The 26,119-nt window shown below is 39.5% G+C and overlaps 1 protein-coding gene across 10 annotated transcripts in view; it reads left to right on the forward strand.

The window, feature by feature from the left end:
- Positions 1 to 26,119, forward strand: part of Bcat1 (branched chain amino acid transaminase 1) — a 105,779-nt gene that overhangs the window by 42,068 nt on the left and 37,592 nt on the right. For 7 of the 10 annotated variants that reach the window (XM_078015068.1, XM_078015065.1, XM_078015066.1 and 4 more), the window contains 3 exons: positions 6,535 to 6,735; positions 15,958 to 16,068; positions 18,668 to 18,787. In XM_078015068.1, coding sequence (XP_077871194.1) covers positions 6,535 to 6,735; positions 15,958 to 16,068; positions 18,668 to 18,787 — 432 coding nt within the window. The remainder of the gene's footprint in view (positions 1 to 6,534; positions 6,736 to 15,957; positions 16,069 to 18,667; positions 18,788 to 26,119) is intronic. The other 3 variants (XM_078015073.1, XM_078015067.1, XM_078015074.1) reach the window with 1 other exon arrangement.

Genomic DNA, 26,119 nt, shown 5'->3' on the forward strand with positions numbered 1-26,119 from the left:
AAGCAGGGAAGTTTGAGATTTGTGCACTATTGATACAACTTGTGTAGTGCTGTGTAGTGCTGGTGCAGCCAATGTTTATTGAAGGTAAAATACTAAGAATAATAAGGGAGAAATTTAGAAGAGCAAGCAAGGTGGGGAAGTTACCCTACATTTATTTGGTATGAAACAAAATCTTGGTTTTGTTTAAAAATATTCTTATGTAGATTGTCATTGTCATAGCTACCATTACCATTTCATGGCAGGAAGAGAATTATAGATCTTAGGAATGCAAAAATGTTTAAGGATCATGTGTACTAGGCTTCATGTTTGGAGTATAATAGTGACAGTAATAGTAACAGCATGGTGAACTTTTATGTTACCCCTAAAAAACTATGCATATTTTTAATTCTGTTGGAGGGATCCAAGAGCTGTTGCCTTTGTCATATTTAACATATATCTGGAATTTAGCAAGTAAAAAGAGTTCACCCTTTTAGTTCATACACTTCTCTCCAGTTCACAACCATTTTTTCCCCTGTGTGTTTTATTACTTCCTTCTTTAAAGAGAAACATTTACTAGTTGTCCTAAGAGAAGAAAATTTGCATTAAGTTTATCTTCCAATATTTATATGGTTCCAGATTTTTCTTAGTACAGGATTTCTCCCCATTCACTAAAAACAGCTAACCGAATAACATTCCAGGTACTTACTTCATTGTGCAAGAGCACTGTGAAGCTATTCATATCATGAAAATGTTTGTCTTAGAATTGCCCTGACTCTGAATCTTGACCGGCTTCTATAAATGTGTCTATCATTGATGAGGCGACATATCTGGAATCCACCAAATATCATCAGAATATAGGAAAACTACACTGTTCTGTGCCAGGCATGGTGCTAGGGATGGAGATGTAACTGTAAGTATTCAAATATATTCAAATACTCCAGTCAGAATTTTTGTCAGAACAGTTGAGAACAGGGGTGACAAACTTTTTTTTTTTTTTGTATGTGAGTATGTGTGTCTGTGAGTATGTGTGTCTGTGTGAGTGTGTGTGTATGCATGCATATGCGTGTGCTGAAATTAAACTCAGGGCTTCATCCATGCTAAGCATGCCTCTACTGCTAAGTTACATTCCCATCCCCTGACAATCTTTTTAACAAATTTTTCTGTTTTGTTTTTTTTTTTGGTGGGGGGAGGGGGAGGACACTGAATTTAACCCTTGGTTGCTTTGCCAATGATCTCTCTCTCTTTTTTTTTTTTTTAAACAATTTTTGTACCAATTTTATTGAGAAACAATTAACATACAGTAAGATTTGCCAGTTTTTGTGTGTATGTATGTGGTGTTGGGGATTGAACCCAGAGGCCTTGTGCATGCAAGGCAAGCACTCTACCAACTGAGCTAAATCTCCAGCCCTCCAGCTCATTTTATTTTTTATTTTGAGACAGGGTTTCACTAAGTTGCTTAGGGCTATACTAAATTGCTGAGGCTGGTTTTGAATTTGCAATCCTCCTGTCTCAGCCTCTTGAGTCACTGGGTTTACAGGCATCTGTCACTGCACCGGATCAATAAACTTTTTAATAGGTCCCATTAATAAGTACTGTAAGCTTGATGGCCATTTAGCAATTTAGCAAGTAAAAAGCTTTCTGTCACAACTAGTGGATCATGCCACTATTGAAGGTAAAAGAAAGGTATGATTGTGTTCCAGTAAAATGTTGAAACAGGTCAGCTGGCTGCATTTAGTCTACAGCATAGGGGTTTGCCCAAACCCCTACTTAGTCGAGAAGATCAGGAGAGAAATGAGCTTCAAAGCTAATCAAAATAATTTAGCTGAACTATATCCCTTTAAATAAATGTATTGTACTTAGGAAAGGATTGTAAGTTAATTTATTTATTTCGATTAAATAGTGATAGGAAAAAGTCAATATCCTATCCAAATGTGGCACTTTATGGGTGACATGTGACAAGGTGGCTTTACTAGGTTAGCCTGAACATTGCAGTAGTAAGTCGTAAGGCGCGTGCTTCGTTGTAACCAGAGCTTTCTAGTCCTCTTAGAATGGTTTTCCATGTCCAGTGGGCGGAAGGCGGGTGAGCTCAGACCGTTGGCCCCACCTGGAGCTGTGGCAGTTGGGCAGGGCTGACGGCGTGGGCGGTGGAACTGGGAAGGCGAACCCGCCACCTGCACCCCTGAACTCCCGGTCTTGCTGAGCGATTGCCTTCGGGGCCCTCGGAGCTGGCAGGCAAGATAGACTGGCCCTGCCCACCGCTGCAGGGCGGTGCGGTCCCCTGTACCTCCACAGCTGCGGGAGAGCAGGATGCAGCGCAGGAAGGTGCCCGCCACTCTCAGGCCAGAGGAGCCTGCGGAGAAAGGACCCCGCTTTCATGGACGACCTGCTGGACACATTTGCCAGCCCGAGAATCCCAGTGAACAACAAATGGAGACTCCTTCCCAGCCCCCGGGCTACGTTTGCAAGTAATGATTGCTGGTCGGCATCTCGAGGTGGTGGAAAACATTGAAGTCCCACAACTTTTTACAAAGATGATAGAAAACATGAATTCAAACCACGATCAAAAAGGCACCACGGTGAGAAAAGGACTTTATCATCAAAAAGAAATGGCTATGCAGTCCATTAATACTGCTTCTAAGACAGGAAATCTTGAACATAGTCTACATATTTCACCTCGGGAATTCAGCCATGAACTGAGAATGGGGGGTCTGCAGATGAGAGACTTGTATCATACCTGGAGTCCCTCCCTGTGTCTTTGACCAGCAATCCTGTGAAGGTCTCTTAGGAGAAATCTGCTGAGGACCTGGTGAGAAAATGGTGAAAAAGGCCACCACCTCCTTCTCTACCCCATAGATGTTAATACCGAGCTCTAAAGGGAACAGAGTCTTTTGTTATCCTGTAACTACAGGAGTGAGCTGCCTCCATCCCTTTGGTACCAGTTATTCCAAGTTGAAAGGAAAAGAAATCAAAACCTTCAGTGGAGATACGATGAGGTCTTTAAAAGACAAAAGTCATTGCAAATTTTCAGACTTGAAAAGATTTCAGTTTCAAAACAAGTCACCCACAGAAGCTTCTGGAGTCCTTTCTTAATTCTTTAGTCCTGGAGGCCAAAAAGTGAGCTATGGCCCACACATGACTTGAGTCATTTCTTGCTCTGACCTCGCAAGAAGCCATGTGAGGGAATTTCAAACACCAGCTAGAGAAGGCCCTGGCTGTGCCTGGATTTTTCGCTCATTAGTACAGGGAAGTCCTGGTGATAGCCTGTGAAACTCAAGGATAGTTAGCTCGTTTGGTGGTTTGGGGGTTCTAGTTTTGGTTTTTTGATATTGGTTTTTTGATTTGGGTTTTTTGTTTTGTTTTTCTTTTTTGTCTATTTTTTTCTATTTTTTTGAATTTTTAACTAACATCTGTAGTAGTTGAGATGTGTAGTGAGAGTAGTCAGAGTAGTGAAGTGTGGCAAGGGGACCAGCTTAAGCTGGTCCATCTTCACGGACTATTAATGGGTCCTGAGCGACATTGGTCATAGTGGCTTTGCCCAGGTGAAATTAGCCTGCTATCTCCTCACCAGGACAGAGGTGACTGTAAAAGGTCCTGCCAAATATGTAGCAGCACTTCCCCAATCATATTCAAATAGGATACAGTGAGGACTAAAACACTCAGATGTGATCCAGCTGTTTCAAATTATTGACACATTGAAAATCTCTACCCAGAGAAGGTTCAGGTAGATCACATGTACCATGTGCTACTACCAGAAGAAAGACATGGCTCGTGGAGACTTGAAGCTGGAGAACATTCCAGTGAGAGCCAGAGGAAACATCAAACTCATTGACTTCAGCTTGAGTAGCAGGTTTATGGTTGGGCAGAAGCTGGACAGGTTCTGAGAGGGCACTGTCTCATACTCTGCCCCATAAATCTTCCAGAGGGAAAACTATGAGCACCCTTGCAGTGAACATCTGGTGCCTGGGTGGCATTCTGTGGTTTATGGTCATAGGGTGCCACTCATTAAAGAGGGACGACTGCTTGGCAGCTGACAGAGCTGATCCTGCATGCAAGGTACTACATTCCCTTAGGTTTCTGTTGAAGTGTGAAACCTCAACTATTAAATACTGACGGTGGACTCCACACAGAGGCCTGTGGTAGATCAAATCATGGGGCACCCATGGCTGAATCAGGGTAAGGTACATTCACTGATCCTTCTAGTGCATACTCCCCAAACCACCCAGACTTCATAATAATGACAATCACGTTTAACATGGGTTGTGACCCAAACAATACCTGGGCATCTCTGACAAATAGAAAATTTCATGAGGCAGTGGCTGTGTACCTGATACTCCAGCACCTGATAATCCAGGCAGCAGGCTGCATGATCCAGTTAAAGCCTGGGCATCCAGAGGCTGAGCCTTGCCCATGCCCCTGCTAACCTCTCTCTTCACCCAAAGAGGAGTGCCAGTGAGCTTGCCCTTTGGCCCTTTCCCTTATAGCCCTGGGAGCATCCGTTGCCTGAGGAGGCCAAGCAGTCAGGGCTAAAGGGAGGCAAAAGAGCCAGCCTGCATGCAAGGACCCCCACTCCCAGCATAGCTCCCCAGCATGTCCTTGTGTGCCCCACACCAGCTCCTGGACAATCATCGATGGGTGGAACACAGCAGCAAGTCCTCCCAGGGTATGTGGCCAGAAGAAAACTCTATATAGGGAAAAACTTCTCTCTATAGGGCAACCCCACAACCCATACATGGCAACAGCAAGGGATGAAAGGGGGGACTACGAGAATTGCCACCTATATTCAACAACTATGTTGCTGCATGCCATGTTCCTGCTGCCTGGCCTGAAAGTCAGGTCTGCATTCAAAAATAAAGTGGCTCCCATGAAAGGAGGACAGAAATGTGCTGGATTCAGAAAGTGGCTCCAATGAAAATGGAGAGCTGAGACAGAGACAAAACAAATGGACAGCCAGAGGCCCCTGAGCTATGTGGATCCTGATGTCATGGTGTGGGCACCGCTCAGGTGTGGACTCACACAGCTACTGGAGAAGCAGTGCAAAGTGGTTGGGGCAGTGTGGAGCCACCTGGGACCAAGCCTCCTCTCTTCCCATACCTGGAAGAGACATCAAGAGACTGTTTTCCCTGGGACACTTACCCCACCCTGCTCTTCTCAGTCTTTTCTCCCATATTTGTGGGATGACAGAGATGGTTCTTAATAAATTTGTGTCTAAGGACAGTTAAAAACAAAAACAGTTTTCAGCCTGAATATTTTTTCTAAAAATAAAGCTGATTGTCATTTATAATCTAAGACTAAGGTAGCTGTAAGGCAGTGAATTGATCTGGAATAATAAGATCAATTAAAAATAAGAGGTGATGATGTAGAATGATGGTCTGTATTTTTTTTGTCTCGGTTTGATTTATTTAACGCTGGGGAGTAAGCCCAGAGCCCTGGGCATTCGAAGCACCTATTGTACCACTGAGCTACACCACTTCCTCCTGACCCATCTCTAAGTTCTGTATTTTGATTTGGGAGGAAATATTTTTATGGTCTTAAAAGAAGTAAAAGCACTGGGTGTGTTACTCAGTGGTAGAGTCCTTGCCTAGCATGCATGAGCCCCTCAGTTTTATACCCAATATGTCAAAAACAAAAACTGTGCAAACCAGGCAGAGTGGTATGAACTTGTAGGTGCAGCTACTTTTTCTAAAAGGAAAAAAAAGGGGGGGGGAATTTTTTTTTTAAGTGGTATTCAACATTGCTTACAACCTATGAACAGGTTGAACCTGTTCCTGTTTTTTGCTGCTGTCAAAAAGCCTTTTCCGCCTTTTTTTCCACAACTATTATAAAGTTATTGGTGGTCATTTGTACACTTGCGTATTTGGTCATCTGAAATGAGCAAACTGGCTTTGTCGAAAGTTAGTGAAATACTGTGGGAAGTTGTTTCCTACTACTCTTATGTGTTTTTGAATAGGCCTTTTGTTCACTGTTTCCTTAACACATAACAGAGGATTTACATCCTAGTGTTCATTCTCTTCTTTTCCGTTTTCAAAGTGAAAAACATTTGCTTCACTCTGCTAATTTCTTCTGTTGAGCATCCAGAGGATTTTGAGGGTTTATGCCAAAAATTCTTTGGGGGAGTTAGAGCGTAGCCATTGTCAAGAAGAGTTTCCGTTCTTAATGACCATTTCATTTAACAAGTCATTGTGACCATTGTCATTTGTATTATGGAAGACACCCCTTTCTTCTTTCCCAAATGCTCAACTGTGGTGGGAGTAATGAAGAGATGTCTTCTCCTTTTTGCAATATTTTACCTCATCTGCTATTTTTGTCCCTGTATAAAGTATTACTGAAGTTTTTTTTGTTCTGATAATCTACCAGGCAGTGTACATTACAGAGTTTCTGAACAATCAACTGAATTCTGAACACAAGTGGGGTCTTTTTGGCTCACATAGTGTTAAATTTCTGTGTTTTCGTTGTCCATAATTAAAATTCAAGTGATTTTGCTCTATACCCTCAGTATCACCTAGCTGGTAGATATTCAGATACTTAACTTGAATGTTGCTGATTTTTATCCCCCAGGCTAAAGATCTAATAATCACACCAGCCACCATCTTGAAGGAAAAACCAGATCCCAATACTCTAGTTTTTGGAACTGTGTTTACGGATCACATGTTGACAGTGGAGTGGTCCTCTGAGTTTGGATGGGAGAAACCTCACATCAAGCCTTTTCAAAACTTGTCACTGCATCCTGGATCATCGACTTTGCATTATGCAGTAGAAGTAAGTATATGGGAATTGATGATGGTGATGTGCTTATAGTTCACTATGGAAGTCAAGTAGCTCCCCTGCTAAAATAGCTTTGGGGTATTTTAGGCTTTATCCTATATACTAGAGGGAGTCATAAATGTCACTAAATTTTTTCCCATAGACAATTGAATTGAGCATAAGTCCTAAGAAGATTTTTTTTTTCAGATAATCTTGAACTTTCTATGATGTCAATTAAAAAAAAAAAAACACTTAGAACAAATAGAAAGGATAGTTGGTTGGAAAATTAGTGAACAAAAATCCCATACTCTTGATTTTTTATTAAATCACTTGTCTTTTCTGATCTTGGAATGATTGAGAAGGGGTTATTAAGTACATTATTATAATTAGATTTTAATGCTAATTGCATGCTTTTATGACTAGCAGCAATATATAGTTTATGTACATTAAGGGACATGTAATTAAATGTTCTCCTTTAAGCATGAGTTGATGAGTTGGAGTAATCATAGGCATAAGAGTTTAATAAATTTTTTCACTAGTCCTCCTGAGGAGACACAGTTAACTAGATACTTGCAATTCTGTTGACTCTACATTTCATTTTATTCCCTTTTAATGTGTTGGACATCCTTCCCAAAATATTGAGGGTGCTGAAAATAGATAATGGTCTACCTATTAAGGGAGTAAAAGATAATAATAGTGAAATACTAATAGCTGTAATGATAACTATTTTGTGCATTGAGTTTCTTCATTGTGTCCTGTATTATGTACCTTATATCCATCATTCATCTCCTCTAATTATCTTAAGCAGCATATGGTTAAACATTCAGGTTCTGGAGTCAGACTTTCTGGGCCCAAAATCTGTTTTAGTTGCTTCCTTGGGAGTTCTTTAACTTGGGAAATGTAATCATTTGTGCCTTTCATATTTTTATCTATAAAATTAAGATAGTGTTGATATCTACCTCACAGTGTTCTTCTAAGTATAAAATAAGATAATTAATTCATGCATGTAACACCATGCCTGGTGCACCCTGAACCCCAGCTGTTAGCTATGGTAACCCCTGATGCGGGAGCATCATCTACCATAGAAGCTGACTGAGAAGAAATTGTTTCTCGCCCACTATTATGTAGTGAAAATGGAGCCAGGATTCAATCCTATTACTCTTGGAGCTTACTCATGATCCTAAGTGTATGCACTCAAAAGACTAGGAGGTTTATTTTCATTAACTTGTTCAGAATTAGAAAATCAAATAATTTTGGGAACATATTCACTATCCATATATATCCACAAAATGTAAAATTTAGGATTCTTAAGTTCCATTCCCAGCTCTCCCTTTTAGCTGTATCAAATTGGTGAGTTCTTCTGTAATTCATGCCAAGCCCTTGCCATGTCAGAGCATGTAATGAAGAACAACTGAAATTGCTTTTAATTGAAAAGAAAGTATTTGGTGGTATGGTCAAACTAGAACACTGCTCCTCAAACTTGGCACGGTCCCACCTCCAAGTTTCTGATTGCTAACAAGTGTTGGGGTCACCTTAATTCTATTGCTTTAGGAACCCTATTTTTGAGACTGGCCTATAGGAAGTAAATTAGAAGGGATTATACCATTTTGGAAAGATTTTGGTGGTCATTGGTTTTTGAAAGCTCTTTGGAAATCTACTTAGACGAGTTGAAATGCTAGCTTGATTAGTTTTTCCAATTTGGAGTCCTGTGAGCTGATAGTTAAAAAAAAAAAAAAAAAAAAAAAATCTCAAGGCTAGGGCTGTAGCTCAGTGATAAGAGTGCTTACCTAACCTGTGTGAGGCACTGGATTTCATCTCCAGCGTTGCAAACAAAATAAAACAGGGACTCAAAATACTGTTATTCTTTCTTGTAAAAACCAAAGTCTTTGGATTATGAGGGTTCTACTTATAAAAAAAAATTAAAAAGGTTTTCTTTAAGAGCTGGATTGTGTAATGTATAGTTATCGACTTTGCATAACAAAATGAATGACTTATTAATTATCTTCCATGTTTCTGGGGGTTGTGTAGTATGATTAAGTATTTTATTTTAGGTGGTCTCTTACGTGGTTGCTGTCAGTGGATGGGTTGGTGTCAGCTCAAAGGCTTCTTAAGTCACATGACCTGGCACCCACGTGGGGACTGAAAAGCTGGGGCGCTTTCAGTATCACTCTTTCTCTATGTCATTTCTTGTTTGGTGGCTTCAGGGTAGTCAGGTATCTTAGATGGTGGCCTCAGAGTCCAGAGGTGTGTGTATTAAGACTGAGGCTAGTTGAGAGCTCCACTGTCTTCTACATTCTAGCCTCAGGAGCACATAGCATTATTTCTGCAGTATTCTATTAGTCAGGATAGTCACAGAGGACTGCTGGAGTTCAAAAGAAGGGAACAAATGCCCCACCTCTTGATGAGGAATGTCAAAGATCTGAAAGAGCATATGGAAATATTGTTTGGCCATTTTTGGAACATACAGACTGTGATATGTAGAGTGAGTGCCGCAGTCTGGCTGGGCACAAATCACTGAGCTGCCACAAAGCACCTGTCAAACAGGAAGCTTTATTGCCCGAACTCCACCAGCACTCCATGCACACTCCCCGGGAACTCTCCCCTCTTTCCACTGTGCTCCCCTCTCTCTCTCTCTCTTTCTTTCTCTCTCTCTCTCTCTCTCTCTCTCTCTCTCTCTCTCTCTCTCTCTCAACTCCTATTGCCGGACTGCAGGGGTCCATATACAACTCAATACACAGCCTGGCTCTCAGCAAGTGAGGAATGGGGGAGACATTGATATGCATTTGGCTTTCCCTTTGAGTGACACATCAGACACATCAGACTGTTAAGATGTCACAGGTTAGATATTATGTCAGTGTCATAGGAATTCAGGAAGCATAAAAAGTATAGGGTCCCTGGATTTTCTTACCAGGAACATTCATTTCATTCCCTGTTCACTTGTTCAATGAATGTTGAGTGTCTACCAAGTGCCCAGGACTTGTGATTTCTGTTAATATATGAAAGTATTTTTAAGTAGATAAACATGTGACAACTTCAAATAGTGGAAAGAGATGTGAATTGTGAGTAGGGAACATAAAAGGAAACGAAAAGTTGATATCAGATACTACATTTCCAGGTTCAAATAAATATTTAGTGAAACAAAGCATAATTGTAAAACAAAACAAAACAAAACGAAAACAAAAGGATAAGACATATATGTACTATGTAGTATGTATTTAATGAATACTAAAAAATGAATGCTTATAATAGTTACCATGCAGAACACTTGAGATTATAGAAGCCCTCTATGTCCCATCCTGATTGCAGACCTTGTCTCTTTCTTTTAGCATTACCCTTGATTTTGTGCTAACCTTTCTTTGCTTTTTTTGTATGGAGTGTGTGGATCTCTAATACTACAGTTTTGCTTCTTTTTGAAATTTCTGTAAGTGGAATAACATTCTGGGTGCGTCTGCATGCACCCTATTATTTGAGTTCAGTGTTATACGATCTATCCAATCAGAACCAGCCCTAACATTTGTGGGGCATGGGACATAAATATGCACAGGAAGCCCATGATCTGTCCTGTCCATGTCTTCCCATCCTGGCTCCATTCTATATTGCAAGTGCCACAGCATGCATACATACGTATCCTCACCACCCCCCTGCAGTGACCTGTGGCCATTCCTAGGACTTAGGCATGGGCACACCAGTGGTGCCATCTGGTTTTGGAAAGATAAACCTGAGGAGCCTATTTAATTCCTAAAGATAGGATCAGGACTATTTGGGCAGAGTTTTGGGGAACTCTTGGAACCTGGAGTAGAAGGGAGGCTTGGGGTGCAGGTGAGCATGTCCTTTTGGCACTTCTGACCACTTGCTCCAAGGAGAAGGTCATAACTGGAGCATGGTAGGAGCGAGAGCCCTCTAAAGTGTGGGGCTCAGGGTAGAGGCCCTGGTTACCTGGATCTAAGGGTGGTAGGTACTGCATTCACACGTCTCAGTCTCGGCAGTAGTAGTTTATGTTATGCGAAAATATGCAGCCTTGGTGATGGGCTTTGTTGTTTCCTTCTGCAACATTATTGTGTGTGAAATGCTGGTACACTTGGGAGAGTTTCTCTAAGTTTCAGTTCTCAAAATATGGTCCAGACTCCCTAGGTTCCCCTGAAACCCTTTCAGAGATAACTAAGAATAAAACTCTTTTTGTAATAGTTAGGCATTACTTTTGTTTTTCATTGTATTAGCATTTACACTAAGGAAAGCTTCCTTGTCCAACATCTGCTAGTTGGTCTACCCATCACAATTATAAAAAGAATGCCAGTTTTACTGCAGAATGTTTTTGGGGAAATGTGATAAATAGCAACTTTAAGTAAAGTACTTCTGATTCCTAAAGTACTATGTGTCTCAAGGAAAAGTGATTGTGTAATTCTCTTGAGCTTCTGAGTAAGTCTGGTTGCTTTTTTCATCTAACACCATTTTTCTTGAAAGAACAAAGTATGATTACTCAGATTTGGGCGTTTGTCAGACATTTTCTCGTAAATGAGTGAACGTGTCACTTTAAGCAAAGCAATGGAAAGAATGTCTCAGCAATGATGAAATTGTTACTCAAATGAAAACTAGAAATTTGGAATTTTCTTTGAACTTAACCATTTTCATGGCTTAAAGAACTTTCTGATGTTAGGGGTGATATAGGAAGTATGAAGAGGTGTTAGTCTTTGGTAGAAATGCATAGCTCAGTGAGCCAGTTTTCCCAAATGATCATTGCATGACATTTCAAATTTGTACATGGATAAAGATGTATTCCCAGGACCAGATAGTGTAGGATGGCATGTCGATATGTCAGTATGATTAATCTGAACTTGTCCCCAGACTTCTGGTTTTAGTCTTTTCTGGTGAGAGTGGACTCCAAGATTCTTTTCTTGAGAGAACCTTGCAGGGCAGAAGGGAGGCAGTGGTCACATTGCTACAGGAGCACACCTTCTCCCAGTTATTCAGGCAAATGCTACTCTAGGAGGAGCTGGAAAGGGGTTTTACACATGTGGTTAAAGTCTCTAATCAGTTGATTTAATGGTAAGCAAAAGAGAGATTGTTGTGGGTGAGCCTGACCTGGGGACTTCCCTGAGGAGAGACTCAACAGCAGCGGCCATCACACTCACTTTTTGATCTCTCTTCTTTGGATTGCCAAGTGCAGATAAGCTGCATCTCGAGACTGGAGAGATCCTGTCTGCCATAGACCTCACTGCCTACCTGCCTGATCTAGATTCTGGCCTTGCTTAGCCAGTCCCCATAATTGCATTGGTCAGTTCCTCATAATAAATCTGTTAATATTAACTGTGCCTCCTACGGGTTCCCCTTCTCTAGTTGAACCTTGATTGAATGATGGATTTAATAAATTAACAGAGTATGAAAACTTCATTGTTATGGCTTCATATACCACAGAGCAACTAGCTCTTAGAAACCTCCACTTGTCAAGCTTTGAAGTGGTATCAAAGAATATTGCAATTATGTGGTAAAGGTTATTAGAAATACTTCTTCCTTTCTGAGCCCCATGAATATTTCTAACATGGTAAATACTGATAGAATGTTACATAAATAAAAGCTCTTTGAGGGTGTCATATGTTTTTAAGGGTTGGGATCAAAAATTTTGAGAGCTATATACTTAAGAATGGTGTAGCTGACCATAGGATATAACTTGATTTTTAAGAGAAGAGTAAGCCGGGTATGGTGATATACCCCTGTAATCCCAGCAGCTCAGGAGGCTGAGGCAGGAGGATTGAGAGTTCAAAGCCAACCTTAGCAAAAGCGAGGCGCTCAGCAAAAGCAAGGTGCTAAGCAACTCAGTGACACTCTGTCACTAAACAAAATACAAAATAGGGCTGGGATGTGTCTCAGTGGTCAAGTGCCCCTGAGTTCAATTCCTGGGAAACCCCTCTCCCCCTTAAAAAAGAGAAAAATAAACATAACCACCAGCCATGAATAAGAATTTCTGTTGTTCTGCAACCTTATCAAGTCTTGGTGTGGTTGGTTTATTTCATTATTATTGTTGTTGTTATTTATTTATTTTGCCAGTGGAATGTAATGGTATCTTCTGGTGCAATTCTCTGCACTTCTTGGAGGAGGCTGGATACTTTTCTGTATGTTTTTTGGGTCAACTGAGTATCTCATTGAAGTACCTGCTTGTCGAGTCTTTTTCTCACTTTTCTATTGTGCTGTCATTGGTTTTGATTTATAGAATTGCTTTATACATTTGGAATATGGGTCCTTTATTAAGTATTTTAAATACATAAATAAATTTTCTTCTACACTGTCTTTTTCCTCTATTTTTTTTTTTTACCAAATATATTTAAAATAAAAAATAGTTGACTCTGTCAATCTTGGCTTTATCTTTGGTATTTTTTTGTGCCTTGTATAAAGACTTTATTTTCTACTCCTAGATTTTGAAGACATTGTGTGTGTGTGTGTGTGTGTGTGTGTGTGTATGTATGTATGTGTGTGTGTGTGTTTTGAGTTGAGGTCTATCTTGGTGACCTGGACTGGTCTCCAACTCCTGAGATCCATTGGTCCTCTGTCTCAGCATTTCAAGTAGCTGGGACTGTAGGCACGTGCCACTACACCCAGCTGATCCTATAGTATCTATTTTATTGTTTATGAAATATTGATTTTGATTAATTTTGTCAAATATTGATTTTATCATTTATTAGGATTAACTTTGACTTGGATTTTTGTATGAAGAAGGGATCTGTTTATTTCCGCCTGTGGCTACTCAGCATTCCGAACAGCACCACTTAAAAAGAGTGTTCTTTGCCCTCTGACATGTATGGGTGGGTCTGTTTCTGGATCACTCTGTCTGGATCTGTTCTCTTCCTTCATCGGTGTACTTGTCCAACTCACTGTCTTAATCTCTTAATCTTAGTCATGGACCTTGAATTCTGCTCTTCTCTTTTGTTCTTCAAAGAGTGCCTTGGGCATTCTTGGGCATCTTCTTTTCCATGTAACTTTTAGATTCAGTTTATCAAGTCACTCGATTTTTGTCATTCAGCTTGTCAAAAGAAAATTGCATATATCTACATGACTTCTATTCAGATGGTTATGAATACATAGATGATCAACTGGGGAAGATTGACACCTTTGTACTATTGAGGTCTTCAACCCATGAGCATGAGATTGCTTTCCACATACAATTAAGTTGTCATTAACTTGATATTTCCCTTAGGGTTCTTATACTTCTTTTGTTAGATTTTTCTCCCTGTCCTAATATTCCCAACTTTTTATTTCTATTGTAAATTGTGTTTTTATTTTTTTTTAAATGCTGTCATTATATTGGAATACAATTTGACATCTGGCCACCTTGTTTAAACAAATATTTGCTAAAGGTTATCTGTCAGCTTTTCTGGATTTTCTTTATATTTAACCATGTCTTCTATGTGTCATACTCCAATGGCAGTTTTATTTCATCCTCCTCAAAACTTTTAAAATTTCCTTCTTCTTGCCTTATTTTACTGGTTGTACAATATTCTATTAAAGTGGTTGCAGCAGGCAGTTTGTGGGTTTACTAAATTTGAAAGGAAAGTTTTAGCATTTTACCGTTTATAGTGTTTGCTGGAAGTTCATTATTGATATACTTTGTCACAAAGTTCTCATTTATTTTCTCATCCAGGAAACTTGAAAATCATAAATGAGTATTCAATTTTATTAGATTAATTTACTACATTTAATGATAGTCGTATAGTTTTTTTGTATATAAGCTAATAATATAATGAATCACGTTAAGTAATTTTCTTATGTTAAATTAACCTCTATTCTTGGGATAAACCCACATAGTCATGTTGTACTATTTTTTTGTACATTTTGTATCTATATTATTCAATAAGATGATCATAATATTTACATATATTTGAAACTATCTCATTAAGTGTATTCAACTTTTAGAATGCTAAAAAGATTTTCAATGTGATATTTAATATGTATACATTATAGAATGATTAAATTGAGTTAACTAACATATCCCCATCACTTCACATGTTTATCTGTTTTATGGTACAAATACTTGAAAATTACCATCAACAAATTTGAAATATACAATATATAATATTTATTAACTGTAGCTACATGCTGTGCAGCAAATCTCAAAACTTATGCCTCCTAATTGAAATTTTCATCCTTTGCCCAATATCTGCCAGTCCCCCCTCATGTGGTAACCACAGTTCCATAGTTCTAATATTTACATTTATGAGTTTGCCTTTTCTAGATTTCACATAAATAACAGAGTCTTTCTGTGCTTGGCTTGTTTTGCTTAGCATAATGTCCTCCAGATTCATCCACATTGACAAAATGGCAGAATTCCCTTCCCCTTATTCAGAGTTTGGACTACACATCTCTAAAGGCCCTACTTTTCATTTTCCATTGATTTTTTTTTTTTTTCTTTCTAGTAACAGGTACCTTGTTTTTTAAAGTGTGGGTATTTTCTGGTTATAGTTTTGGCATTGATTTCTGGCCTATCTTGTATTTGAAAAACATGTGAAAACAAACATGTTTTCTGCAGGTGGTACCTGTAGGGTCCTGATGTACATTAGGATTAGGTGAGTTTGTTTTCCTTGTTCAGATCTTCCATATCTTTATTGAGTTTTTATCTGTTTGTTCTAATGATTACATAGAGAGCTTCTGTTAAATTTCCCTCTAAAACTATTGATCTGTCTTTTTCCTCTGTATTTATCAGTGTATGTATATATTTCAAAATCCTCTCATATCTCTGCTTAGTTGTTGGACTGGGCCAGTTGGGGAAGCCTTAACATAGCAGAGCTTCCTGGTTTCTGTGATTTGGGGAACTGAACCAGCTCTAGTCACATAGATGATTTACAATCTGGACTTCAAATGAACCAGTTTAGATGAAAGGACACGTGGATACATTTGAGAAGGCTGAGTAGTTTAGAGCCTGTGGTTTCTCTCAATCTTCATGGTCCAGACAGTTAATCTTGTTCTGTGATTGACAACACTGTCTGCCTACTGTGTGTCATTTAGTAATATAACCCCTGCTAGGGCAACAACAATCCGAATTCCCACCTTATTCTGTTAATAAAAGGACTTCCTTTTTTTCCCAGTCATTGTACCCAATGCTGTTGACTCCTATCTTTCCTAGATGTAATCCTCTCCAGTAGAGGCCAATGTCAACAGCTTTACGTGGTGAACGATAGAATGATACCTTTTGAACACAGGAATGATTTTCATTCAGAAACCTTATAAGATATATTTCTCTTTTATCCTCAGTTATTTGAAGGTTTAAAGGCATTTCGAGGAGTAGATAATAAAATTCGACTGTTTCGGCCAGAACTCAACATGGAGAGAATGTGTAAGTCTGCTATGAGAGCCACTTTGCCGGTACGTAAATTTAGAAGTGTTTTTTAACTCCATGGATCACTTGAGTTTAATCACCACGCAAAATCATTTCTGCATGCTTATGTGAATGTTCATTACAAATCATATGAACGTTGAAGTTATTTATGATTAATCATTGAGGTAAAAATATAAGGACATAGGTAATACCATTTGACGAGGTCACAATATTTCTGCTTCTTTATGAAGGGCTGTGGGGGATTAATATGTATATATGAAAGATGAAAGGATAAGGAAGAAAAACATGTTTTAAGCTAAAATAAAATTTAAAGACCACACGAAATTATGGTATTGAAAATGGAAAATACAGAATGCAGCAGTTATTTGGGTGATGTTTGACCTAACTGCTTTAGACACCAGCAAATATACAGTGATGTAACTCATTATATTATTCCAAGTTTTGTTTTAGAGTAAAGAAAACAAGAATATCAAATCAAAAATGGTTTCTCATGGCCCTTGTATCCTGGCCAAAATATTGTCATGGAGCAGAGTTTATTTTAAAATGCATTCAGTTTAGACCCTAAGGTACACATAAAGTAGGAGGTGACAGATGGCTTCTGTGACCAGGTTGCTTTTCTGAACTGAAAGAAGCCCCCCTCCTTGACACATCTGCAGGTCTAACCTGGAGAGCTGGGCCCAGGCTGTGTGTGGAGGAAGTCTGAGGACAGTGAAAGCCAAGTAGCCCCTCTTTTTGCACCAGGCCTTTGCTACCTCTGCTTGGTTGTATAAACCTGGCTTTCCTCACCTCCTTTGGAAGCCATAGTATAGTAGCACCAAGAAATTTAAAGTGCAGTCTTGGACTAGATCCTAGTTTTGCTCTTCTTCCGATTACAGCTAGGTCACTGGGAGGAAAAGGGTAGTATCATTCTCTGCCGCCAATGGTGTTATGTGGCTTCACTTTTCCATATCTGTCAATCATAACAATAAGCCATTGTCAAGAAGACCTTTATAGTAAAATTTAGGGTAGCACCTTTGTACAGAGAAGAAAACTCAGGCCCAGAGAGTTTGAGTGACTTGATCAGTGTCACACAACAGGTCAGGAAAAAACATTAGATCCAGTTTTTTTGGCTCCTAGTCAGATTTTCTTTTCACTAAATTCACTACATTTTATCTCTAGAGAGCTGTATGGGAGATCTAAGCAGGTGATACATCTCCGTGAGGGGAACTCAGTTTTTGTAACATTGTTACACCGTGATTGTTGTTCAAAATTAGTGTTTAAATAGGCAAATCCTAGTGTCATGATCTTATTTCTGATGGGTTTCCACCATGGGTAACCCATCATCTCTGGGAAAGCATGTTTCTCTGCCCCGCAATGGAGTGACTCCTTAATTGTTTTACAAACTGTCACCCATCTGGGATATGAAAAACCCTTTCTCCTTGGAAATAAGTGCCCTTTGCCTTTGCCCATTTTTCCTGTTGGATCGTCTGTCTCTTTCTGATGTTCAGGATAGCTGGACCCATTTTGACTATAATCCTTTGTTGGAAATGTTACCAATTTCATCAATTATGTTGTTTTTTTTAATCCTTTGAAGATCAAAGGTCCTTAAAATTTTAAATAGGTATATTTACTTGATTTTTTTTCCTTAATGATTTGTATTTACATTTCTTTCACTTTTTTTTTTTTTTTTCTGTACCAGGAATTGAACCTGGGGTGCTTCACCACTGAACCACATCCCCGGCTCTTTTTTATCTTTTATTTTGAGACAAGGTTTCGCTAAGTTGTTGAGGGCCTCACTGCTGTCTTCCAACTTAGGATCCTCTTGCCTCAGCCTCCTGAGTCACTGGTACTATAGGCATGTGCCACCAAGCCTGGCTACTTTTCATCTCTTAGTTAAAAATGTTTACTTTTCTTTCTTTTATAGTTTTATTTTATTCATTTATTTTTATGTGGTGCTGAGGGTTGAACCCAGGGCTACACATGTGCTAGGCAAGTGCTCTACCACTAAACCACAACCCCAGCCCAAATAGTTACTTTTCATAAGGTCATAGATATTCTCTATTTTTAAATAAAAGTCTTAATATTTTGTCACACTTAAGTATAAAATCCCATTACAGTGAATTTAAGGGTAAGGAAAAGGTAGAGAGCTAATCTTTTTATGTTTTATTTTTTTCATGCCAGGGATTGAATCCACAGGCCCTTAAGCACTGAGCCACATCCCCAGAGGTATCTCACAAAGTTGCTTAGGACCTTGCCATTGCTGAGACTGGCTTTGAACTTGCCATCCTCCGGCCTCAGCCTCCCAAGCCACTGGGATTATAGGTTGCACCACTGGGCCCAGTGGGATGTAATTTCTTATCTTTCCTATATGAATAGTTAATTCAGCCACGTTTTTTTGGGGGAAAAATATTACAGAAAAATATTTTTTTGTTTGGATTTGTTATGATTACTTTTTATTTTGTTATTTTGTTTTTGAGAATAAAGACAATTATATTTCTTTAGAGCTAATTAGGACAGTAGTCTTGAAAAACAGATTCAAGTAGTCTTGAAAATATATTCCTGTACTACCTTTGGGAGTGCCCATGAGGACTGTTTCTCTTTGGCATGTTGGGAGAAGGCCACTCATTGGGTTTTTCATTCTTTCAGGTGTTTGACAAGGAAGAGCTTCTGGAGTGTATTCAGCAGCTTGTGCAGTTGGATCAAGAATGGGTGCCCTACTCCACCTCTGCCAGTCTCTACATTCGTCCCACGTTTATTGGAACTGAGGTACAGGTTGACTTCCTGTTTGGGAGTATTTGGGTGGGCAAGTTAGCATCGATTGTTCTTGCTTGAAATCTTCAGTCCTTAGCTTGAAAAAGCACCTATAATGGCTCCTTTCTCCCGATGGTCAAGACGAGATAGCAGACATTTTCTGTGAAAGGTCAGTAAACAGTTCAGGTGCTGGGAGCCCTGTGGCTTCTGTCACAATTAGTCCACTCTCATTGAAGTACTAAAACAGCCATAGACAAGACACAAATCAGCCAGTGAATGAGAAAAGAGCAATGTTGTTTGCCCTCCCCCATCAAGACCAATCATCATTTCCCAAGTGCATGAGTGTGATGTCTGTCATCATGGCGGCATTGCTCTAAGGCGGTGTAGCGGTGCTGGTTCAGAAATTTGGAGAGGGAGAGCTCCTAATGTTTATTTTTATTTTCCTGAAGTCTTTGGATTTCTTGGTAAGGACTCAGAATAGAAGGTCCTCTTCCAAATAGAAAATGCTGAAAATCGAGTTCACAAGGAGCTGGAATGGCAGGATTGAACAACGTGGCCTTAAGATCACTTGATAAATCACAGTCTTCCATGTTCCATGGGGTTTATGGTGGCTTCTGTCATCTCACTGTCTTCACAGAGTGATTGTTAGGCACACTTCTGTCCGTTATGTGATTTCACCCCTAAAAGGGCAAAAAGACTAAAAAGTCTTTTCTGCTGCTGGTCTTCATGTTTTTCTTTCATGTTGTTTTCATGTTTAGATTAGCTGATTAACTAGGCCTTTATGTCCCAGAGGCATTTGGATTTCTTCCAATGAGCATGTGTGTGTGTGTGTGTGTGTGTAATTCATTAGGAGATATAGGGACTAGGGGTGTAGCTCAGTGGTAGAGTGCTTGCCTGGCATGTGCAAGGCCCTGGGTTCCATCTGCTGCACCATCAAAAAAAGAGGCACCCATAGAGAGGGGAGAGGAGAGCCCTAGTTGATCAGATGTGTCCAATTGTATTCTCTGCTGTGGCAGTCACTTTTTTGATAGAATACTCAGCATTCCACAATAGACACGCAAGGGTCCCAGTCAAGACATAAATAATCAAAATCTGTGGAGACCCTGTAATTTGACACACTCTGCAATTCTTCTTAACCTCTTTCAAGAGTGTCACTATCTCAGATCTTGTTAAGGCATCACATGCCTATGTATCTGGTGGTCTTAAAGCTTTATTTACTCTAAAGATTGCAAGTGGGCAGCAAGGTGGAAATATTTATAAGTTGAGAGCTGACCTTCATTGAGAGGAGGGTGTTAAGTTCACACTCAAGGGCCATGATGTGACAGTCCTGTATTACTTATCACTTCTCATGCTCAGTAAGATTCAGTAGCTACCATGTACATGCTCTGTGGGTAACTTATAAATTTCATTGTATTTGCAAAGGGCGCTTCACATCTTTACATTCTTTATAATTAACTTTTAATTGTCTTCATAGGTATGTACCTTTTATACCAATGTTTTTGTGAAATTTTTAACGTGAAAAATAATTAAATCCATTACTAAATCCTTTTATGTTTAAGATTATATTAAGCAGAAGAGTATAATATTGGAAAACATGTTTAACTTATTAACATACAACCTGTGAGTAGGAATTAGTAAAAAATATAAGGCCACCAGTGGGTGATAATTTTGGGGGGAAATTTGTTAAATTCCCATTCAAAGACAATGTTAAACCTTAATGCACATGTTAAAACACAAAATTAGCAACATGAATTATAGTATCTGTGTAGCATGCAAATATATAGATACATATAGTTTATTGGACATATTGTACATGAAAGTTTTGAGAATAAAATCATTTGCATTGCCAAAGATTTCTCATATTAAAAAGAACCTCAGGGACTGGGGATATGGCTCAGTAGCAGAGCACTTGCTTATCACAGCAAGACCCTGGGTTCAATCCACACTAAGACACACACACACATGCAAAAAAAAGAAAAAAGAAAAAGAAAAAAAACTTCAGTATTATTTTAATTAAAATCTTCTGAAGTATTTATTTGTAGGTTATTAAAAACTTGTCTTTTGTATAGCTCTACAAGGAAATGTTTTGTAATTTGATTTCGTTATTAAGATCTAGTACTTGGCAGCCATAGTTTAGGTAATATTATTTAGTACTATTTGCTTGCATGCTAACAATTGAACCTTTTGTAGGACCCACATAATGAACATATTTCTGAGGCATTTGAGCATCAAAGCAAGTGCTGTGGCAATACCTGTGTAGACTGAGAAGATTTCAATAAGAAAAAACTTGTAAATACCAGTTCTACACACTCTGAAAGTTCTTGTTTTCCCTGCTTTCTGGGTCATTGAATGGGACATTTGTTGTCCCAAAAGTAACTGGCAGCATGACGGACCTGCAGTGTATGTACCTTATAATATTAAAGCAAGGTTTTTATTATAAAACAAATAAAATTGTTCAATTTAAAAAAAAGAAACCTAAGCGAGAAATTAAAAGTTAGAGTGCTTCAAACTCTTGCTGATTATGTACCACTTTTAAATTAAGGTAAAATCTGAAATCGTAACATTCATTTATTTATGTATTTGTAGTGCTGTGGACTCAGGGCAACACCTCTGCCACTGAGCTATGCCCAGAGACTCTACAATAAAAATATTTAAATGAGGAATATGTACATGAATGATTTTAGTTTATCAGACAAGAAGTTAAAATCATGACTTTCAGGTTTATTTTAGTACTAGAAGCCTCACAACCCCACATCCAAAGAAGCAAGTTTTGCTGTTTTAAACCACCCATTTTCTCTAATGCAGGCTCAGCAGTGTGAATGCACACACATGGGTACACATATAGGCTTCATAGGATTGTGGTCTCAATAGTGAAAATACTTCCAGCCACAGACTCTAAAATCCTTCTTCATCTTCCACTTTTTTCATTGTATCTCTGTCCTGTTTCATGGTACTCTACATTTGAAAGGTGGTGGAATAAGAGAACAGAGTGAGAAAATCACTGAATTATATAATTTATACCTAAATTATATCAGGGCTGAGAAGTAGCCAATAAGAAGGGTAGAGTCAGGTCTAGGGACAGCCCCACAGTAGTTAGCACCCAGCACCTTTAATCAGGCTGCAGGCTGGTTACTACAGATCTGTCTGCAAGCTACCAGTAAATTTGCCCTTATCAAAACAGGTGTTCTCAAAGACAGGCTGATCTTGGCTGATGTGAAAGTTGTTTGATTCTTCATATTCATTTAACTTCATAGTCCTGAATTTGGATTGTCTCTAAATAAATTTCTGGTTGAGCTCAGCTACAGATCAGTTTGCGTTTGGATGCACAGACTACAGAATACAATTCGAATAATGCAGAACAACCTTTTAATCATCTCACATGAGCTGTTTCTCTGTTCAACATTTCCTGGGAAATCTTTCAGTATGAAATTGTTATTAGAGTTCACATTTTAAAATCCCCCTGCCACTTTTCAAGTGGCTGAAGAAAGGCTAGAGATCAAATTCATCAGTCCCAAACAGGTCGCTCTATTTGTGGTTCACTCCACAGGGAGCATAAGGACATGCACATTTCACAGATGCATTTTTTTAAAAAAAAATCACCTTGTAAAATCTTTATATTGTACCTACAGTTTTACCTATAGTGATATCAATTCCAATTAAAAGAATTCCCTTTGTTCACTGCCTCTTTTTTTTTAAATGTTTTTACATCATATCTTTTCCCTTCACAATTTCTTTCTAGTTAGCACAGCAGTTGTTTATCATCATCAACTTGTGTATTTTCTGCACTTTTACACATCCAGCTCCTGTTGTGGTTTTTTTTTTTTTTTTTAAATTGATGAGAAATAATGTATATTTAGAATTAGCCTGCTAGCTCAGTTTGAATGATCCCAGTTTTGTTGGCAACACCCAAAGCATCATAGTGAGGAGCCAGTCATAGGCCTTCTCCTCTCCCTCAGGTCTGATCAGCATATTGACCGTGGCCACATCAGTGTCATAGAGCATCCTCACAGCCTGTCTGATCTGATGCTCTTCTGTCTTCTTCATGGTCAACTCAGTGGTCAGAGGGAACCGGATGGTGGCATAGTGGTCAAGCTTGATTCTCCTGCAGTGTCTTGAGCCGCTGGAGGGGGATGACAGAAGAGGTGGATCTTCTTTTTTGTGCCGTGGACTTCTTTCAGCTCTGCCTCCTTGGCCTTTGAAGTCTTTGCTTTGGCTTCAGCTTGGGAAGGCCGGGAGCTTCCTTTTTTTTGCTTTCAGTGCATGTCCCTGTTTTTGTTCCTTTCTGTGTACTTTTGAGTACCAAATCATCCTGTAACTTTTTGAAGATCCACTAGAATGATGAACTGCATGAACTCTGCTATGAGAAAGGCTGGCTGTGACCGCTTTGCTCCACTGCTTAGCCAACAGCAGTACCAAAATGCTGAGTCCACATCTCAGACATGTGAAGAGTGAAAATAGATGGACATCTTAGAATCTGAAATATGGTTGCATAGTTTATCTAGCTGATTTTCTGTGGATCTACTGTTATGTTCATGTAACAAATAGAAGTGTTAGTGCTAAAATGAGTAAAGCAGGAAAATTAAATTTAGAAAGCCTACATTTAAAGTCTATATTTATATTATAGATATAACCTAGTGGGTCTAAAGAGACTCAGTGATATTTTTTGCAGCTCACATGATTTGATGATAGATTGGATGTGAACGTGAGAGAAGAGAGGTCAAGTTTTTCTTATGGACCTTACCGACAGGATTCTAACTGTTTATTGGGTCAGGGAAGAAGGATGATTTTTGTTCATTGGAGTGATGATGGTTTGAATTTAGGGTGCAGACACCTAAGCCAGTGATTTCATATAGGTACTTGGTGTGCAAGTCCATTATTCCTGGGAGAATTTGGAATTTGAGAGATACACTCTAGTCTTTAGAATAAAAAGTATTTTTAAGACAGGACCCTGGTGAAGTCTTTATGGGAATAACTGGAGAAAGAGATGCAGACAAGGCAAGGATTAGGCTGTGGGCAGGTGTTTAGGAAAAAAGGAGGAGCAGCTGTGGGGTCTGTCTATCAGGTAGAAAGAAAAGCAGGAGAAGTTTGTTGCACTGGAAGCCAAGCAAAGCACGAGGTGCAATGGGAGCAACTGTGGCAAATCCAGTCCCTGGAACCAATAAAATGTGGTAGGAATGGTCTCCTGAATTTGGCAATAGGAAGATAGGTCCCTAGTGATCTTGATCAATGTATTTCAGTTCAATTTTGGGCTTGACAGACTGAATATTTTGGAGTCAAGGGAGAGTGGGATACGTTATGCTGGTGAGTAAGTGCAATCTGGTAAGGAATTCTGCTACCTGGTGGGGCAGAGACATGGACAGCTAGTTCAAGTCTCAGGCTTTAGGGTAAAGGGACTGTATTTAAATGGGAGCTCTGGCATCTTTCTAAGCTGACAGAAAAGCAAAGCTGATGGTGAAAACATTCAAAACTCTATATCATGGTCTACTCCTGATGGTGGCAGCAGTGTAGGTGGCCAGTGGCATGTGACCAGATGGGTGGACTTGCCTTCTTTAGCTTCCAATTTTATACACACACTCTTATTGTCACCCATGTCTTCGGGTGGGCCCTTCATTTAAATGTAATATTCTTGATTACCAGGATCAGCATCTTCTCCCTCACCTGCTCAGCTGGGGTTGGCCTTGCCTCTTCTGGGTCTGCAGCATGAATGTTAGCACCCGCACTGTTCTTGTTCTCTGTTCTAGGTCCAGCACAGTGCTTGTCCTAATCAATTGAAACAAACTGGGTGGACTCACAAGGTCCACATCAGGAGCCTGTGACGAGATCCTGGCTCTGAGGTCATTCCCAGTTCAATAAGCATTTTCCTGTTATCCAGAGAAGGCACCAACAATCTTTTTCTGAAACTGGCCAGATAACAAATAGTTTCAGCTTTGCAGACCACACAGCTACCCAACTCTGCCTTGTCAGTGCAGAAGCAGCTATAACTAGCTTATAAATGATCGAGCATGTTCCAGTGGCACTATAAAAGCAGCAGGCTGAAGCTTGTGACTCCTGACCTGGAGCCCTTCCTGCCAGGGAAGCGAGGCATGGCTTTTCTGAGGGTGACTCATTCCAGCTCCCCCGAGCATTTCCCTGGCAAGTGTTCTTGACCAGCTGACCATGATGCAGTTCTACTAGGGACAGGTTTTCAGTTTACCAAACCACATTTCCCAGGACATCCATATAACCCCCCATGTCTTTCCCCAGGGCTCCCTCTCCATGGTCCCCACATGGAGTGTCGCGTGCAGTGCCAGGGTCGCAGCTGCAGTCATTGGAATGTTGTCTGATAGATCGATTGATTTACCACCACTACACTACTACTCTTATCAATTGTTACTTGTAAAAATAATAATTATTGCTGTTTGTTGACTGCTCGAAAAAAAGATCCGGCCTTGGGGTACTTTTCAACTATTATCTGATCTAATCCTGGTACCAACCCTCTGAGGAGATATGGTCATTACCACTATCTTTACTTGGGAAGAAATCTGGGTTAGACCGGTATGTCCCTTTAGTCTTTTCATTTCCTCTTTCGTTTTCTGTACACTTTTGTTTTGACTTTTAAATCTTTCTTACTTAAAAACTAAGAGTTGCGTACTCAGCCTTCTTTTTGTCAAGTGTTAAATTTGTCCTCTTTGTCCCTGTGAACAGGGAAACAACCTGGATCTGTCCCCTATTTGTATAATAGCAATTCTGAGGAAATTCTGGGCTTTTGCTTCTCCCTCAACATTCTTTCCATATCTACGTATTAACTCAAGATAATTACTCGGCAATAGTGAGGCACTAAGCAAATCGGTGAGACCCTGTCTCTAAATAAAACATAAAATAGGGCTGGGGATTCAGTCCCTGAATGCTGAAGTGCCCCTGAGTTCAATCCCTTGTCCCCCCGCAACCCCCACAAAAAAATACTTCAAGTGTGATAGAGGCCCTCCTTAATGGCTTTCTCATCTTCTTTTTCTAAAAGCAACATCTTATTAAGATGAACAGTCATGCCACGAATATTTGATCAAAATATGGAATAAATTACCCAACAAAAATGGTCCTGTACTTCATGGAGTTAGCAAGAAGTAGAGAATTAAATAGGTTGATATCAGAAAGTGTGGTACCACTTTGCTAGTCTAAATTTGAAGTGCAAGATGTCATGTAACATGCATTAAAAGCACCTAGGCTAATCTAGGACTGCTTGTTTCCTGAAGTGACATTTAAATGACATTGAAATTGAGATTGAAGTGTTCATATTGGAAGAGGATAGAAGTGAGTCTTCGGTTGCTCATCACTTCTTGGAGGCTGGAAGTCCAAGGTTAAGGTGCAGCT

This window comes from Ictidomys tridecemlineatus, chromosome 6 (assembly GCF_052094955.1).
Source record: "Ictidomys tridecemlineatus isolate mIctTri1 chromosome 6, mIctTri1.hap1, whole genome shotgun sequence".
In the NCBI taxonomy this organism is placed as follows: domain Eukaryota; kingdom Metazoa; phylum Chordata; class Mammalia; order Rodentia; family Sciuridae; genus Ictidomys; species Ictidomys tridecemlineatus.